General features: G+C 45.9%; 1 protein-coding gene across 2 annotated transcripts in view; it reads left to right on the top strand.

The window, feature by feature from the left end:
• The first annotated feature begins 943 nt into the window (after positions 1 to 943).
• Positions 944 to 19,465, top strand: part of intu (inturned planar cell polarity protein) — a 52,293-nt gene continuing 33,771 nt past the window's right edge. For both annotated transcript variants that reach the window (XM_023982156.1, XM_023982155.1), the window contains exons 1-3: positions 944 to 1,217; positions 7,307 to 7,890; positions 9,582 to 9,667. In XM_023982156.1, the coding sequence (XP_023837924.1) occupies positions 1,066 to 1,217; positions 7,307 to 7,890; positions 9,582 to 9,667 (822 nt within the window). In that variant the 5' untranslated portion in view covers positions 944 to 1,065. The remainder of the gene's footprint in view (positions 1,218 to 7,306; positions 7,891 to 9,581; positions 9,668 to 19,465) is intronic.

The following is a 19,465-nucleotide window of genomic DNA, read 5'->3' as shown; positions in this document are numbered from 1 at the left end:
GACAGAGGATTTAAACATGTAAAATGCATTTAAACATTTAGAAAACGCCTGCTGGCAGACGACTGGTCCAAAACGGCACTATTCATCCCAAGCCGTGAGTCGGGACTTTTTGTCCGGAATGGAAATGTTTTATCGGAAAGCCTTGATGATCTGTGCTGAACTCACCCTATCCTATCCTTAAAACATGAAACATAAATGATGTTTAATATTGCTACAGATAGGGGAACGTCCAGGTCATTCTCTAATACTTTTGAGGATTTTGATTCCATACGCAGGGTGCTTCTATACAGGTCAGTATATTGATACATGCTATGCTATGGCAACGACGAAGGGAGTTGATATGAACATGTTTAGGTAAACTATTTGCACTTTCTTTGTCTTTCTTTTCGCATTCATTGCACTTTTGTTTGACTGTTGTTGCTTTGTCCAAAGCACTCTTAATGCCATATGGGATTTTAAAGGGATTTAAAGACCTCGTGCAGTTCGTGAGGATGGGGAGGGGGCGAACTAAACATAATTGGTGCTCCTGCCCATCTATTCAGAGTGAGATAGCGTGTTAAAATGTCGCAATATTTTTGATTTAGCTGCGTTTGTGATTTTATTAGATACTTTGCACATTTGAGATACATTTTTATCTCATATTTCCAGAGCGTTTCAGACAAATGTTTCGCTTAGTTTAGGCATAGTCAAGAAGAGGTACCTAACACTAGTTGACATTTTTGTTACTATTAACGTTGTTACACTGAAACATTTATTCAGTCAATCTTTTTTTTATTGCACGCGTATTAGTGGCTAGACGGGGGCACGGGTGATTCTGTGTCCCTACTCCCTTGTCTGTTTTCTACCCTGCTAACGGAAAGCTTCCATGTTGTCAAGGAAACATGAACATCAGCCAACCACACTGAGACAATTTGCGTCACGTGGCATAGTTGAAGAGCCCGTATGCAGACAACATGGCGATAGACTGCCAATGCTCACAAAGTAGAAAGTAGCTCAAACGTATTAGCTTAATGTTTAGAGTTATGACCTGTATCATCTTGTCGAACATATTTAACGAATGGAATTATGACTACTAAAGATTATAGCGGGACGCTCGAGCCCCATGCAGATGCGCGTAAGCACCCGAGACGGGAGGGCGACGACAGGGAGGAACTGCATGACAACGGGAATGATAGTGAATCAACATCATCAAGTTACTGTCAGTCCGACTACTCGGAGTAAGATAACCCTGTACATTATTGCTTGTTGCTTCCAAAGAGAAACCCTATTTTTCAGAGGGCTATGGTATTGAAGGGCTGCCTGACTGTTTGCAAAATACAAATCATATCAAATTGTTTTGGTCACATACGCATGGTTAGCAGATGTTAATGCAAGTGTAGCGAAATGCTTGTGCTTCTAGTTCCGACAATGCAGTAATATCTAACAAGTAATCTAACAATTCCCCAACAACTACCTAATACACACAAATCTAAAGGGTTGAATGAGAATATGTACATATAAATATATGGATGAGCGATGGCCGAGCGGCGTAGGCAAGGTGCAGTAGATGGAATAAAGTACAGTATTTATATGTGATATGAGTAATGTAGGGTATGTAACATTATTAAAGTGGCATTGTTTAAAGTGACTAGTGATCCCTTTATTAAAGTGTCCAGTGAGTGGGTCTCAATGTAGGCAGCAGCCTCTAAGAGTTAGTGGTGGCTGTTTAACAGTCTGATGGCCTTGAGATAGAAGCTGTTTTTCAGTGTCAAGGTTCCAGCTTTGATGCACGGTTCATAACTCACCGCTACCTCGCCTTCTGGGTGGTAGCGGTGTGAACAGTGGCTCGGGTGGTTGTTGTCCTTGATGATCTTTTTGGCCTTCCTGTGACATCGGGTGCTGTAGATGTCATTGTGGGTAGGTAGTTTGCCCCCGGTGATGCGTTGTGCAGACCGCATCACTCTCTGGAGAGCCTTGCGGTTGAGGACGGTGCAGTTGCCGTACCAGGTTGTGATACAGCCCGACAGGATGCTCTCGATTGTGCATCTGTAAAAGTTTGTCAGGGTTTTGGGTGACAAGCCAAATTTCTTCAGCCTCCACCACACTGTCTGTGTGGGTGGACCATTTCAGTTTGTCTGTGATGTGTACGCCGAGGAACATAACTTTCCACCTTCTCCACTGCTGTACCTTCGATGTAGATAGGGGGTGCTCCCTCTGCTGTTTCCTGAAGTCGTCAATCCTCTTCTTTGTTTTGTTGACATTGAGTGAGAGGTGTTTTCCTGACACCACACTCCGAGTGCCCTCACCACCTCCCTGTAGGCTGTCTCGTCGTTGTTGGTAATCAAGCCCACTACTGTTGTGTTGTCTGCAAATGTAACCGATGTGAAATGGCTATCTAGTTAACGGTGGTGCGCGCTAATAGCGTTTTAATCGGTGACGTCACTCGCTTTGAGACCTTGAAGTAGTGGTTCCCCTTCCTCTGCAAGGGCCGCGGCTTTTGTGGAGCGATGGGTAACAATGCTTCGTGGGTGACTGTTGTTGATGTGTGCAGAGGGTCCCTGGTTCGCGCCCGGGTCGGGGTGAGGGAATGGACTAAAGTTAAACTGTTACATTGATGCTGTTGACCCGGATCACTGGTTGCTGCGGAAAAGGAGGAGGTCGAAAGGGGGGTGAGTGTAACCGATGTGAAATGGCTATCTAGTTAGCGGTGGTGCGCGCTAATAGCCTTTCAATCGGTGACGTCACTTGCTCTGAGACCTTGAAGTAGTGGTTCCCCTTCCTCTGCAAGGGCCGCGGCTTTTGTGGAGCGATGGGTAACGATGCTTCGTGGGTGACTGTTGTTGATGTGTGCAGAGGGTCCCTGGTTTGCGCCCGGGTCGGGGCGAGGGGACGGACTAAAGTTAAACTGTTACACAAACTTGATGATTGAGTTGGAGGCGTGCAGGGAGTACAGTAGGGGGCTGAGCACGCACCCTTGTGTGGCCCCAGTGTTGAGGGACAGCGAAGTGGAGTGTTGTTTCCTACGTTCACCACCTGAGGGGGGCCCGTCAGAATGTCCAGGACCCAATTGCACAGGGCGGGGTTGAGACCCAGGGCCTCCAGCTTGATGATGAGCTTGGAGGGTAATATGGTGTTGAATGCTGAGCTGTAGTCAATGAACAGCATTCTTACATAGGTATTCCTCTTGTCCAGATGGGATAGGGAAGGGTGCAGTGTGATGGCGATTGCATTGTCTGTGGACCTGTTGGGGCGGTATGCAAACTGAAGTGCTTCTAGGGTGGTTGGTAAGGTGGAGGTGATATGATCCTTGACTAGTCTCTCAAAGCACTTCATGATGACAGAAGTGAGTGCTATGGGGCGGTAGTCATTTAGTTCAGTTATCTTTGCCTTCTTGGGAACAGGAACAATGGTGGCCATCTTGAAGCATGTGGGGACTGCAGACTGGGATAGGGAATATGAATATGTCCGTAAACACACCAGCCAGCTGGTCTGCGCATGCTCTTAGGACACGGCTAGCGTTTAAATGTTTTACTCATGTCGGCCACAGAGAAGGGGGGGCAGTCCTTGTTTGCAACCTCAGCTGTCTAGCTGTCTAGTTATCTTTATCAGTTGCCACCTCAACTTTATAACTTGACAACCGAGGCAGCTCACTGGAAGCGACTTGACAGGTGAAGCAGGATGCACACCGACTGTAAAGTGGTCTAGAGGTGGCTTACTGGCTACTGTTATTCTTCACCAATGTGTGGACAGTGATCGATGCATGGCTTTGCAGTATCAACATCTGTTTCATTAAGCTCATGGCATACATTCTTATTATAAAGGCAAGGTAGGCCTTTGCTATGTTCACCTAACAAATTCTGTGTAGTGTATGGATTCTATGAGATTAGTTTAAAAGTTTATAATTATAATTTATTACATTTCTATAGCGCTTTCATAGAATCTTAATGTACTTCAAGAGCAAAAAACAAACAAGCAATATATCATGACAGATCAACCAATAGAGGCCAAGTCTTTGAAAGCTGCATGGTTGATGATGGTGATGGAGTCTGCTGTTGATCTTATAGCCACTGGACTTCTCTTCCACTCTGTGTAGCAGACACTTGATGCTTCATCAGGTCTGGGCACCAGAAAGATCACCACTCACAGTTCAGAATAGTAGCCAGTCGTCCTCACTACGTGCCCTCTGCCTCAGCACTGCTGTAGTCCTCTATCTTACGCTTCAAGCGACTCTAGCAAACAAAAAGCTAGCCAAGCCAAAAAGTGCTAATTTGTCAGTCAATATGGAAATCCGGGGCTCAAAAACAGCAGATACTGTATATATACACTGCTCAAAAAAATAAAGGGAACACTTAAACAACACAATGTAACTCCAAGTCAATCACACTTCTGTGAAATCAAACTGTCCACTTAGGAAGCAACACTGATTGACAATAAATTTCACATGCTGTTGTGCAAATGGAATAGACAAAAGGTGGAAATTATAGGCAATTAGCAAGACACCCCAAAAAAGGAGTGATTCTGCAGGTGGTGACCACAGACAACTTCTCAGTTCCTATGCTTCCTGGCTGATGTTTTGGTCACTTTTGAATGCTGGCGGTGCTCTCACTCTAGTGGTAGCATGAGACAGAGTCACAACCCACACAAGTGGCTCAGGTAGTGCAGTTCATCCAGGATGGCACATCAATGCGAGCTGTGGCAAAAAAGGTTTGCTGTGTCTGTCAGCGTAGTGTCCAGAGCATGGAGGCGCTACCAGGAGACAGGCCAGTACATCAGGAGACGTGGAGGAGGCCGTAGGAGGCCGTAGGAGGGCAACAACCGCAGCAGAGACCGCTACCTCCGCCTTTGTGCAAGGAGGTGCACTGCCAGAGCCCTGCAAAATGACCTCCAGCAGCCACAAATGTGCATGTGTCTGCTCAAACGGTCAGAAACAGACTCCATGAGGGTGGTATGAGGGCCCGACGTCCACAGGTGGGGGTTGTGCTTAACAGCCCAGCACCGTGCAGGACGTTTGGCATTTGCCAAGAGAACACCAAGATTGGCAAATTCGCCACTGGCGCCCTGTGCTCTTACACAGATGAAAGCAGGTTCACACTGAGCACATGAGCACATGTGACAGACGTGACAGAGTCTGGAGACGCCGTGGAGAATGTTCTGCTGCCTGCAACATCCTCCAGCATGACCGGTTTGGCGGTGGGTCAGTCATGGTGTGGGGTGGCATTTCTTTGTGGGCCGCACAGCCCTCCATGTGCTCGCCAGAGGTAGCCTGACTGCCATTAGGTACCGAGATGAGATCCTCAGACCCCTTGTGAGACCATATGCTGACATATGCACATTTGTGGCCTGCTGGAGTCAATTTTGAGGGCTCTGGCAGTGCACCTCCTTGCACAAAGGCGGAGGTAGCGGTCCTGCTGCTGGGTTTGTTGGCCCTCCTACGGCCTCCTCCACGTCTCCTGATGTATGGCCTGTCTCCTGGTAGCGCCTCCATGCTCTGGACACTACGCTGACAGACACAGCAAACCTTTTTGCCACAGCTAGCATTGATGTGCCATCCTGGATGAACTGCACTACCTGAGCCACTTGTGTGGGTTGTAGACTCCGTCTCATGCTACCACTAGAGTGAGAGCAACACGCAGCATTCAAAAGTGACCAAAACATTCAGCCAGGAATCATAGGAACTGAGAAGTGGTCTGTGGTCACCACCTGCAGAATCACTCCTTTTTTGGGGGTGTCTTGCTAATTGCCTATAATTTCCACCTTTTGTCTATTCCATTTGCACAACAGCATGTGAAATTTATTGTCAATCAGTGTTGCTTCCTAAGTGGACAGTTTGATTTCATAGAAGTGTGATTGACTTGGAGTTACATTGTGTTGTTTAAGTGTTCCCTTAATTTTTTTGAGCAGTGTACAATTAAAACTCTTATGTTATCAAAAACAAAAGAGCTGATTTCAAATTCTATAATTAAAAACACCTAAAAAATAACTAAATATGTAGCTACACTTTTACCGGAGCTCTGTGCTGAGGCTGCTACTAGGGCTCCATGGCAACTATATGTTATTATTTGTATGTTTTTATTGTTGTCTGGCCGTCTCATTGACTTGGCCATTGTTTGCCTCTAGTCTACCAATTCCAAGCAATCCAAATACAATCAGTTTAAATGTTGAGTTCACCGTATCCAAAGAGCCTCTCAGAGTATGAGTACTGATGTAGGATCAGTTTAGCCTTTTAGGTCATCGTGAATAACATTATATGGACTGGTTGGGACCTGATCCTAGATTAGTACTCCTACTCTGAGATGTTTTGAGGATAAGGGACTAGAGCTCTATCTGCACTGCTGCACTGGTATGGACAGATCATCAGTGTAGTTGCACTATTCTGGGCCTAGTATACTACTCTCCTCCTCTTTTCTATCAAAGTTTGGGGAAATGTATTTTTCCAGTTTGGAAACTTAACCTTCATAAATAATTATATGCTATTTACCATCCTTAGTGAATTTATGGATGTGTTTTCCAAGAGTCTACCAGAGGCAGCACAGCTTCATTTAGAGGGAGACCGACTGACAGAAAAAAATGCCTGGCAGAATTTTTTTGGTTTTCTTTTTTGCTGAGTTAGGGCATTTTCTCCCTCGGGCGGTGATGTGGGTTTCCCTTTTTCTCGTCTCTGCCTGTCTCAAAAAATGCCATTTCTAGTCTTTCTCCAGGCGTGTTGTTTTCTTTTCCCCCAAATGCCACACGATAAATTAGAACAGAAATGCACTCCACTGGGAATGAGTAAGAGAGAAGATTAGGGGATAATAAAACATCTTGTAAATGTAGTTGTTTTGAAGTATTATTAAATTAAAACAACAATGTATGTCATACAACTTTACACCTGTAGCCTACATGGTGGTTGTCCTCTTACAAATGTACCTTTCAGTCATCGCTCTCTCCTTGACTGGAGTTATTCACTGACCCAGAACACAATACAAGATGGGCTATCAGACTTTCTGTCTGTTTGACGGAGTTTCACTTGTTACACAGTAGTATAATTGTGTTACTAACCCGTTTGAATAGCATCATACAAGACTCATACAAGACTCATGTTTAGATGGGGATTGAAGTCGACAAGGGCTAATCTGACATACTGTGATGAAAGCCAATGTGCTCTAAATTGATTAGAACATATGCACTTTTAATCCTCAAGCGAGCCTTACGCCTCTACACTGTAGTTCTTGCCAAATTAACCTGACAATCCCTATCAGATGGGTTCACTGGGCAGGCAAACCATCACTTTTGACTCTGCTCTCAAACAGTTTCACTCAGTCTATGCTTTTTGTCTGTTCATTCCCAGCGACCTAGAGCCAGAATGGCTGGACGATGTCCAGAAGAACGGCGAGCTCTTCTACCTGGAGCTGAGCGAGGGCGAGGAGGAGGCGGCATTAGCTCAGGCTGCCGCCAATAACGGCCTCTCCACCAATCACGTGCACTTCAGCGAGAAGGAGGCGGAGATCATCAGTGAGGAGTGCAGGAAGTGTCCTGATGGCACTCCAACCAAAGGAGAGCCCAAGCTGAAAAGACTGGCCAGGATACTACGGAGGAAGAGGCGGCCATCCCAGCGGAGTGGGCCCGACGGAGGAGCCAAAGACTCGTCATCGCTTCCGACGTCCATCTTGAAAAACCAGGCGGGGCAGAGGGCGGGGCTGGTGGTCCAGCAGCAGCAGCTGAAGGAGGTGTGTGTCTACCTGAACCCCAAACGGCTGGGCAGCTGCTCCCCTCCTCCCCCGGAGAGAGGGGGTCTACTGGAGGCTCTGCTGGGGGTGGTGCATCGCCCGTCCTGGGGCCAAGGAGACCCTGCGGGGGGGAGGGGGGAGAGGATCACTGTCCACGGCCTGGTGCCCAACAGCCCCGCCATCAAGTGTGCACAGATACTGATCGGTGAGTGTTCAAAACCTCACTGTGGGGATGTCCGAAATGGTACCCTATTCCCTATATAGCCAACTGATTTTGACCATAATCGCCCTGGTCAAAAGTAGTGCTCTTTTAAAGGGAATAAGGGTGCCATTTCAGACTCACCTAATGTGTCTGTCATATACACATTGCCAGACCTTTGGATGGGCACTGGCAGAAATCCCAGAAAGACTGCAAGACATTTTTTATTGACATAATTGACATGATATTAAGTACTTATAAAATTGTGTTTTACAGCAAATCGTTTCTTTRGTGGAGACTGACGTCGACACAGTTGCTTTGGGCAGACCAAGGAATGCAAAGAAACTCCACATGAGTTAGTGTTTAAAGCCATGCCTTTCATGTAGCCTACCACTCCATGCTAAAACAATTAGCCTAGACTCGTTAAATACTTGAAATAATTGAGGTGAAGTCTTTGTTAGGGAGATAGGAATGGATAGAGGTCTGCACAGGGGCAGGTGAAACTCCTTGATATACAAAAAGAAACAACAGCACGTTTGGCTATTTCTATATCCGTGGACTATATCTCCAGACTGCTCCTCTACTAAAACCGTACTATTTGGAAAACAGATGACACAATACTTTTTCGCCGTACCAACCAAAGTTGTTAGGAATTCGACTTAGTGCAGCTCATTTAAAACAGGGCCGAAAAGATACACGCATACATACAGTTGAAGTGGGAAGTTTACATGCACCTTAGCCAAATACATTTAAACTCAGATTTTCCAAATTCTTAACATTTAATCCGAGTAAAAATTCCCTGTCTTTGGTCAGTTAGGATCACCACTTTATTTTAACAATGTGAAATGTCAGAATAATAGAACAGAGAATGATTTATTTCAGCTTTTTATTTTTTCCATTACATTCCCAGTTGGTCAGAAGTTTACATACACTCAATTAGTATTTGGTAGCATTGCCTTTAAATTGTTTAACTTGGGTCAAACATTTCAGGTAGCCTTCCACAAGCTTCCCACAATAAGTTGGGTGAATTTTGGCCCATTCCTCCTGACAGAGCTGGTGTAACTGAGTCTGTAAGAAGCATCTCAAGGTCCTGGAGTGGCCTAGCCAGTCTCCAGACCTGAACCCAATAGAAAATCTTTGGAGGGAGCTGAAAGTCCGTATAGCCCCGCGACAGCCCCGAAACCTGAAGGATCTGGAGAAGATCTGTATGGAGGAGTGGGTCAAAATCCCTGCTGCAGTGTGTGCAAACCTGGTCAAGAACTACAGGAAACGTATGATCTCTGTAATTGCAAACAAAGGTTTCTGTACCAAATATTAAGATCTGCTTTTCTGATGTATCAAATACTTATGTCATGCAATAAAATGCAAATTAATTACTTAAAAATCATACAATGTGATTTTCTGGATTTTTGTTTTAGATTCCGTCTCTCACAGTTGAAGTGTACCTATGATAAAAATTACAGACCTCTACATGCTTTGTAAGTAGGAAAACCTGCAAAATCGGCAGTGTATCAAATACTTGTTCTCCCCACTGTAAGTGTATGTAAACTTCCGACTTCAACTGTACATTCATTTGTATAGCCTACAGTACGGACTCGATAGAGTACGTTTGCAGAAATATCACTATTGACGCTTATTTTTGCTATCTATGTCAACATGCTGCTGTTATGCATTGACTTCCTCCTCCTCTTCCTCAGGTGATGACCTAGTAGCAGTGGACGATGTGGATGTTACCACAGAGAACATTGAGAGGGTTCTCTCCTGCATTCCTGGGCCTACACAGGTGTGTATGTGTGTTTCCAAGACCACCCACCCCACTCATTACTGCCATATTAAAAGAACAGTAGTTAGAGGGAAGTATGCGCTGTTGTGTTTGAGGTAAATGTATTATAAGCTGTAATGCTGCTTTCACAATGCAAAAATATACCAAAGACCTTCAACAGATTAGATGTTTGTTGAGCTCTATTCACATGAATTGACCCTAGTGATCATGTATCTTTCTCAGCTCTTGGTTTTCTTCATGAATAGACCACATAAAACCTACACGTCTCTGTGTCCCAAATGGCACCCGGTGCCGATCAAAAGTATTGCCCTATGTAGGGATTAGGGTGCAATTTTAGGCGTAGCCTCTGCAACAGCCACCAAAGAAAGGGAAGTCCTCCACATGAACTCAATTAAAAACAAACAAATTTTTTCAAACCACCACGTCTGCTCGAAAGTGTTAGAAGCTGGTTTCTACACGCAAGGTAGACACACATACAGACACGCAAGGCAGACCAAGAATGTGTCAGGATCATTCCACTGCCCCACACGTTAAGTGAGGGCTAGGATGTCACTGCAACATGTTGGCATAAACCCAATGGATGCTATACTGTAGCTCTGATCAGTCACACATTCATAAGGCTAGAATGCCTTGAGTTGGCCGAATTCAGAGCTGAGATAAGTGAGCTACATCATTAATTGACCTCAATGAGAGACGTGCTTGAAATTTCAAGATAAAGTGTGTGGATCTGAAGTACGAATACCAGTTACTTATCTTGCTTTGCACAATGAATCAATGAACCAAACCAAGCATACAGTGCCTTCAGAAAGTATTCACACCCTTGGACTTTTTCCATATTTTGTTGTTACAGCCTGAGTTTAAAATTAATTAAATAGAGATGTTGTGTCACTGCCCTACACATGAATCACATTATTCAATAAATAAATGAACCAAACCCAGCTAAGTGTACAGTGCCGCCAGAAAGTATTCACACCCTTTGACTTTCTCCACATTTTGTTGTTACAGCCTGAGTTTAAAATATTGTGGTAAACCGTGGGGTGTTGGGTTGAGCGTGCAGAGATTGACACAGAGACGGGGAGGTTTTAGTCTGCAAAAACAACTTTAATAAGACAGAAAATAAACATAACAAAGAAAATCACTTAGGTTTGGCTCGGTCCTTCTCTACTGTGGCTTGGTGTCGGTCTCTCCCCGGTCTCTCTCGCGGTTTGCCACCGTGCTCCTTTTATTTGGCCTCCACGGCTGGTTGGCACTTTCCTCTAATTACCTCCACTTAGAGCTGTCCGTGTCACGGTGCCCAGCTCCCGTATTCCCAGCAGAGGGAGCCAACGTCGCCTCACCAACCTCCCCTCTATTACCATCTCCCGGGGTAGACCTCCTGGGATAGTCGGGCCTTTGTTAAGTCTGTGGGGAGAAGCTATTGCGGCAAAGTTAGGTACAAACCTACTGTAGTACCCTGCTAACCCCAGGAATGACTTCACCTGCCTCTTGGTTTGGGGGACCGGCTATCCCCTAATGGCAGCAAACTTTCTTTCTTTCTTGGGGTTTCACATTTCCGCTCCCGATCTGATAGCCCAGGTACTCCACCTCGGTGTAGCCCAGCTTGCACTTGTGGGGGTTCGCGGTCAGACCTGCATCCCTTAGCGCATCCAGCACGGCCTGTAACCTACAAAGATGTTACTCCCAACTGTCACTGTGCACAATTATGTCTTCCAGATAAGCAGCGGCGTACTCACTGTGCGGCTGCAGGACGCGGTCCATGAGTCGCAGAAAGGTCGCTGGTGCCCCGTGGAGCCCGGAAGGCAGAACTCGGTAGTGGTATAGCCCCCCCGGGATGAAGGCAGTCTTCTCCCGGGAGGCCGCTGCCAGTGGCACCTGCCAGTACCCCTTCGTCAGGTCCAAGGTGCTGACGTATCTCGCTATTCTGGTATCTGGAATGGCCGTTTACGCACTTTTTCTCCTGGATGGGTGTGAATATGATGTTCCACGAGATCCGTGCGCCCCGGCACCTCGGAGAACACGGCTGTATTCCACTGGACCAACTCTCTGAGCTCTTGTTGTTGGGTCGGGCTGAGGTCTTCCCCCATTGCAACTTCGACCGAGGGCGGGCCCTGCTGTGGCCGGGTCCATGTTACGCACAGCGCCTCGCGTCCGTGCCATTTCTTCAGTAAATTCAGCTGGAGGGATTTTCTCCACCCCGGTTGGCGGACCTTATAGTTGACGTCGCCTACCCGCTCAACAATGTCGTAGGGCTCATGCCACGTAGCCAGGAATTTACTCTCTGTTGTAGGGATCATCACCAAGACCTTCTCACCTGGTTGGAACTCTCGTGGTTGGGCCCCCCGGTTGTAGACACGCTCCTGGGTACGTTGCGCCTGGGCCATGTGCTCTCTCACCACTGGCCAAATCACCGTCATCCTCTCCCTCATCTCCTCCACATGTTCTACTACACTGCGAAGGGGGGTCGGCTGCTATTCCCAGATCTCCTTGGCTAGGTCCAGCAGCCTGCGGGGCAGACGGCCATACAGGAGCTCAAAGGGGGAGAACCCCGTGGATGCTTGGGGTACCTCGTGCACTGAAAACATCAGGTGGGGCAGCAGCTGGTCCCAGTTCCTCCCGTCTCTCTCGGTGAACTTCAGCATCTGTTTTTAGGTCTTGTTGAAGCGTTCCACCAGCCCGGCCGTTTGTGGATGGTACACACTGGTCCTCACCTGTTTTATTCGTAACAGATTGCAGACATCTTTCATCACCCGAGACATGAACTGAACGCGGTGCCCTGGTCCATCAGGATTTCCCGCGGAATACTCACCCGACTAAATAAATGGAAGGGCTCCCGTGCGATACCTTTTGCTGCTGCCGTGCGTAGCGGGATTGCCTCAGGATACCGGGTGGCGTAATCCACGATGACCAGGATGTATTGATGTCCCCTCGCGGTCTTCACTAACAGACCCACCAGATCCATTTCCACCCGCTCGAATGGCACTCCTATAATGGGCAAGGGAACCAAAGGGTTTCGATAATGCACCTTCGGAGCTGTGATCTGGCACTCCAGGCAACTATGGCAGTAGTCCTCCATGGCACGCTTGACTTCGGGCCAGTGGAACCGGTTCCCAATCCACTCCCTGGTTTTCTCCATCCCCAGGTGTGCCCCAAGCAGGTGGGTGGAGGCAAGCTGCAACACAGTCCTAACATACTGGCTGGGTATGAGTAACAAGTCTTTTGTCTCCCCATTATGCTTTACTACCTGATACAATAAATGATGCTTGATTGCGAAGTGGGGGTAGCGCCAATCACTTACCCCAGGTAGTATGCCATCCACCGCAATCACCTGGCCCCTAGCGTTCTGGAGATTGGGGTCTTCTAACTGGGCCATCCCGAACTGACCCGTGAGGATTCCAGTGTCAGGAGGTCCATCTAGGGCCTCCACCTCCATAAAGGGAAGCCTGAGGTCTTCCTCGCATGGTGGCTCGCTTGCCGAAGCGGGGTCATCTCCCTCCTCCAGGTCCGACTCAGGCCCAGTGGACACATCTCGTGGCGGGGGTTGGGTTGCACAGTCTTTTCTTCCCACCTCCCGTGCTCGCCTCCCCTGGTCCCTCCTCCACAGGGCCTGGAAGAGAGGGCAGTCTCGACCGAGGAGAATGGACACGGGTAGGTTAGGGACAGCTCCCACGCACATTTGGCACTCCCCCGTTGTGGTGGTTATCCTCACTGGCACCGTTGGGTACCTCTGTCACCTCCTCGTCCACCGGTTCCTCCTTCCCCTCTCGTGTGAGCCACAGCGGGTGGGCCAGGGTCACCATGCTGCCGGAGTCCAGCAGAGCGCTGGTGTCGATGCCATTGATTCGTACAGGAACCATCGGAGGGGCCGTCTCGGTGTGCGCCCAACAGGAGGTGACGTAACTTGCCATCCGGGTTACCCCAGAGCTGGGGGATGCGGAGGGCATGGCCTCCTCCCGGCCGGGACAGTGCCACGCGAGGTGCCCCGGCTCAGCGCACTTATAGCAGCGTCTCTGATCTGGGTCCAGCAGCAACAGCCACCGCCGTCGGTTTGGGTCACCCTCCCGCTTCACAGCCTCTGCTGGTTCCGTCCGGGCCCCCTTCAGCCCCTCGCCTCTCTCTGTGTTGTTCGTCCCCCTCGCCGCATCTCCTCTCTGCTCGGGTCCCTCTCAGCAGGTCCGGGGTGTTCTGGTGAATTTCCACCGCAGTCAGCAATTCCTTCAGGCTCTGGGGGTTCTGCATGCTCACCGTCGTCTTCATCTTGTATGGCAGGGCCCGAAGGTATTTATCCAGGACGAGCTTGTCGAGCATTGGGAAGGATCGGTATTTCTGTCAGTAGCCAGCCCTTGGTCAGGTGCACCAGGTTGCTCATCTGAGCATGGGTGGAAAGGGTGGGGTCAAAGGCCCAGTTGTGGACCAGTTGTGCACGGCATGGAAGATTGAACCCGTAACGGCTCAGTATCTCCCGTTTGAGTCCCTCATAATTTGAGGCCTGGTCAGTGTTCGAATCAAAGTAGGCCTTCTGGGCCTTCCCAGAGAGGTAGGGTGCCAACAGGCTAGCCCACTTGGGCTTGGGCCATCCTTCCCTCTGGGCCGTCCTCTCGAAGGTGCACAAATACGACTCCACGTCATCTTCCTCCCTTAACGGCTACCAGTCTGCGGTTTTGTTGGGGCTGCTCCTCCAGTGCTTGCTCCTGTAGAGCCTGTTGCTTCTGCTGGCTGAGGATGAACTGAGCCACCAGCTCCTCCATGGTAATCTCCGTACGCTCGACCCCACGGCACCCAAAGCTACTGAGATACCCGCATTCTCCACCATATGTGGTAAACCGTGCGGTGTTGGGTTGAGCGTGCAGAGATTGACAGAGAGACAGGGAGGTTTTAGTCGGCAAAAACAACTTTACTAAGACAGAAAATAAACATAAAGATAATCACTTAGGTTTGGCTCGGTCCTTCTCTACTGTGGCTTGGTGTCGGTCTCTCCCCGGTCTCTCTCGCGGTTTGCCACCATGCTCCTTTTATTTGGCCTCCACGGCTGGTTGGCACTTTCCTCTAATTACCTCCACTTAGAGCTGTCCGTGTCGGGGTGCCCAGCTCCCGTATTCCCAGCAGAGGGAGCCAACGTCGCCTCACGTACCTCCCCTCTATTACCATCTCCCGGGGTAGACCTCCTGGGATAACACAATATATTAAAACAAGATTTTGTGTCACTGGTCTACACACAATACCCAATAATGTCAAAGTGGAATTATATTTTTTGAAATGTTAACAAATTATTTAAAAATTAAAAGCTGAAATGTCTTCAGTCAATAAGTATTCAACCCCTTTGTTATGGCAAGCCTAAATAAGTTCAGGAGTAAAAATGTGCTTAACAAGTCACATAATAAGTGGCATGGACTCATTCTGTGTGCAATAATAGTGTTTAACATGATTTTTGAATGACAAAAAAAAGCAGACATTGAATATCCCTTTGAGCATGGTGAAGTTATTAATTCCACTTTGGATGATGTATCAATACACCTAGTCACTACAAAGATAAAGGCGTCCTTCCTAACTCAGTTGCCGGAGAGGAAGGAAACTGTTCAGGGATTTGACCATGAGGCCAATGGTGACTTTAAAACAGTTAGAGTTTAATGGCTGTGATAGGAGAATACAGAGATACAGAATACAGATCAACAACATTGTAGTCAGTCCACAATATTAACTTAAATGACAGCGTGAAAAGAAGGAAGCATGTAGAGAAAAAAAAATTCTCCCAAAACATGAATCTTGTTTGCAATGAGGCACTAAAGTAAAACTGCAAAATATGTGGCAAAGAAATTTACTTTATGTCCTGAATACAAAGTGTTATGTCTGGGGCAAATACAACACAACACAACACAACACAACACTGAGTACCACTATTCATATTTTCAAGCATGGTGGTGGCTGCATCAAGTTATGGGTATGCTTGTCATCGGCAAGGACTAGCGAGTTTTTTGGTATGAAAATAAATGGAATACAGCTAAGCACACACAAAATCTCAGAGGAAAACCTGGTTCAGTCTGCTTTCCAACAGACACTGGGAGACAAATTCACCTTTCAGCAGGACATTAACCTGAAACACAAGGCCAAATATACACTAGAGTTGCTTACCAAGACGTCATTGAATGTACCTGAGTAGCCTAGTTACAGTTTTGACTTAAATCGGCTTGAAAATCTATGGCAAGGCTTGAAAATGGCTGTCTATTAATGGTCAACAACCAGCTTGACAGAGCTTGAAGAATACATTTATTTTTTTAGGTGAAAATATTGTACAATCCAGGTCTGCAAAGCTCTTAGAGACCTTCCCAGAAAGACTCACAGCTGTAATCGCTGCCAAAGGTGATTCTAGCATGTATTGACTCAGGTGGTTGAATACTTATCTAATCAATCTATGTTAGTGTTTTATTTTTCATAAATTATAACATTTGTAAAGAAAATTATCTTCCACTTTGTCATTACAGAGTATTTTGTGTAGATTGTTGACAAAAAAAGGACAATTAAATCAATTTTAATCCCACCTTGTTACACAACAAAATGTGGAAAAAGTCTACAATCTCTGTGTGTGACTGTTTTAGGAATTTTATGTTTGTCCATATTTAATTGGCTCCCTTGATCAAGAAAGATGTCTTTGTCTCTGTAAATCCATTGTAGGAGGAATGGTTGAGTAGAATGGCGCTCACCACATAGGAACGGTGGGTTAACTGCCTCGTTCAGGGGCAGAACGACAGATTTTTACCTTGTCAGCTCGGGGGATTCAATCTTGCAACCTTATAGTTAACTAGTCCAACGCTCTAACCACCTGATTACATTGCACTCCACGAGGAGCCTGCCTGTTACGCGAATGCAGTAGAAGCCAAGGTAAGTTGCTAGCTAGCATTAAACTTATCTTATAAAAAACAATCAATCAATCAATCATAATCACTAGTTAACTACACATGGTTGATGATATTACTAGTTTATCTAGCATGTCCTGCGTTGCATATAATCGATGCGGTGCGTATCGTTGCTCCAATGTGTACCTAACCATAAACATCAATGCCTTTCTTAAAATCAATACACAGAAGTATATATTTTTAAACCTGCATATTTAGCTAAAAGAAATCCAGGTTAGCAGGCAATATTAACCAGGTGAAATTGTGTCACTTCTCTTGCGTTCATTGCACGCAGAGTCAGTGTACATGCAACAGTTTGGGCCGCCTAATTTGCCAGAATTTTACGTAATTATGACATAACATTGAAGGTTGTGTAATGTAACAGGAATATTTAGACTTAATGGATGCCACCCGTTAGATAAAATACGGAACTGTTCCGTATTTCACTGAAAGAATAAATGTCTTGTTTCGAGATGATAGTTTCCGGATTCGGCCATATTAATGACCTAAGGCTCGTATTTCTGTGTGTTATTATGTTATAACTAAGTCTATGATTTGATAGAGCAGTCTGACTGAGCGGTGGTAGGCAGCAGCAGGCTCGGAGGCATTCATTCAAACAGCACTTTCCTGCGTTTTGCCAGAGGCTCTTCGCTGTGCTTCAAGCCTATCAACTCCTGAGATTAGGCATTTAACCGATGTGAAATGGCTAGCTAGTTAGCGGGGTGCGCGCTAATAGCGTTTCAAACTTCACTCGCTCTGAGACTTGGAGTAGTTATTCCCCTTGCTCTGCATGGGTAACGCTTCTTCGAGGGTGGCTGTTGTCGTTGTGTTCCTGGTTCGAGCCCAGGTAGGAGCGAGGAGAGGGATGGAAGCTATAATGTTACACTGGCAAAAAAAATAAAAAAAAGTGCCTATAAGAACATCCAATACTCAAAGGTTTATGATCTCATGTTCTGAGCAAAGAATTTAAACGTTAGCTTTCTTACATGACACATATTGCACTTTTACTTTCTTCTCCAACACTTTGTTTTTGCATAATTTAAACCAAATTGAACATGTTTCATTATTTATTTGAGGCAAAATGTATTTTATTGATGTATTATATTAAGTTAAAATAAGTGTTCATTCAGTATTGTTGTAATTGTCATTATTACGAATAATGACAATTATTCGAACGAATTGCAAAAATCTCTGAAGTTGGAGACTTTTATCTCCCTCAACAACTTTAAACATCTGCTATCTGAGCAGCTAACCGATCGCTGCAGCTGTACATAGTCCATCGGTATATAGCCCACCCAATTTACCTACCTCATCCCCATACTGTTTTTATTTATTTACTTTTCTGCTCTTTTGCACACCAGTATCTCTACTTGCACATGATCATCTGATGATTTATCACCCCAGTGTTAATCTGCTAAATTGTAATTATTCGCTCCTATGGCCTATTTATTGCCTACCTCCTCATGCCTTTTGCACACATTGTATATAGATTCTCTTTTTTTCCCCTACTATGTTATTGACTTGTTTATTGTTTACTCCATGTGTAACTTTGTGTTGTTGTCTGTTCACACTGCTATGCTTTATCTTGGCCAGGTCGCAGTTGCAAATGAGAACTTGTTCTCAACTAGCCTACCTGGTTAAATAAAGGTGAAATAAAAAAATAAAATTACAAATACATTTTTTAAATCGTCCGATTAATCGGTATCGACTTTTTTTGGTCATCCAATAATCGTTATCGGCATTGAAAAATCATAATCGGTCGACCTCTAATATAGTAGGTAACAATCTCCACTTTTTTACATGAGGAAAACTGTCCAATTCTGAGAAATGGTGCTTTGATCGCCATTCAGGAAACCGCTCAAGCTTTTTGCTCATTCGTCTCCTCACACAGTCAAAACAGGGCCTCCAAGAAGTAAGAATTTGTAAATGACAGAGTGTCTGGGGAGTGATGGCGTTTGCAAAGAGAGAGGGAGACAGAGGTAGAGAGAGCGAGAGAAGCCAGACTGCGGCGGGGGTTGTTTTGGATAACCACAGGAAAATGACCATTACGCTGTGGCCACTGTGAGAACAGCTGATTAGAAGACTCGGCCAGATAGAAAATTACACTGTAGAGAAGAGAGGAAGAGAATAGATGAGAGGAGAACAGAGGAGAAAAAACAACAAGGCCTCTCGTCGGTCCGTCGTGGCTTAGGACGGAGCTACTGTAGAACTGGCATACTCCGAGGAAACTTCAACTTTGGTGGTGGTGGTTCTCTCTGTGTGTGTTTTGTCTGTGTGTGTGTGGCTACATGTGCGGCTGGCCAGCTGTATGTATGTTGGCACTTTTGCGTGTGTGAACGTCTGCCCTCCCAGGTAGAGCATGGTAGACAGTAGCTATTACATGGGCGTAGCAGCAGTTTGTATAAAGGTTTGGACCACCATGCCCTCTGTCTACCCTCATAGAATAGTATAGTATCATCAGTGATACTTTACTGTCTCTCTCTATCAATTACATTCAAAGGGCTTTATTGGCATGGGAAACATACATTTACATTGCCACAGCAAGTGAAATAGACAATAAATAAAAGGGAAATATACAATCAGAAATGAATAGTAAACATTACTCACAAAAGTTTCAAAAGAATAGAGGCATTTCAAATGTTATATTATTGGCTATGTACAGTGTTGTAACAATGTGCAAATACAGTGCCTTCGGAAAGTATTCATACCCCATGACTTTTCCACATTTTGTTACGTTAGACTTATTCTAAAATTGAATAAATAAATAAATCCTCATCAATCTACACACGATACCCCATAATGGCAAAGCAAAAACAGAAATACCTTATTTACATAAGTATTCAGAGCCCTTGCTATAAGACTCAAATTGGAGCTCAGGAGCATCCTGTTTCCATTGATCTTCCAGATCTGG

The sequence above is a fragment of the Salvelinus sp. IW2-2015 genome, linkage group LG37, assembly GCF_002910315.2.
Source record: "Salvelinus sp. IW2-2015 linkage group LG37, ASM291031v2, whole genome shotgun sequence".
Taxonomy (NCBI): domain Eukaryota; kingdom Metazoa; phylum Chordata; class Actinopteri; order Salmoniformes; family Salmonidae; genus Salvelinus; species Salvelinus sp. IW2-2015.
This window is presented reverse-complemented; position numbering and strand designations above follow the sequence as displayed.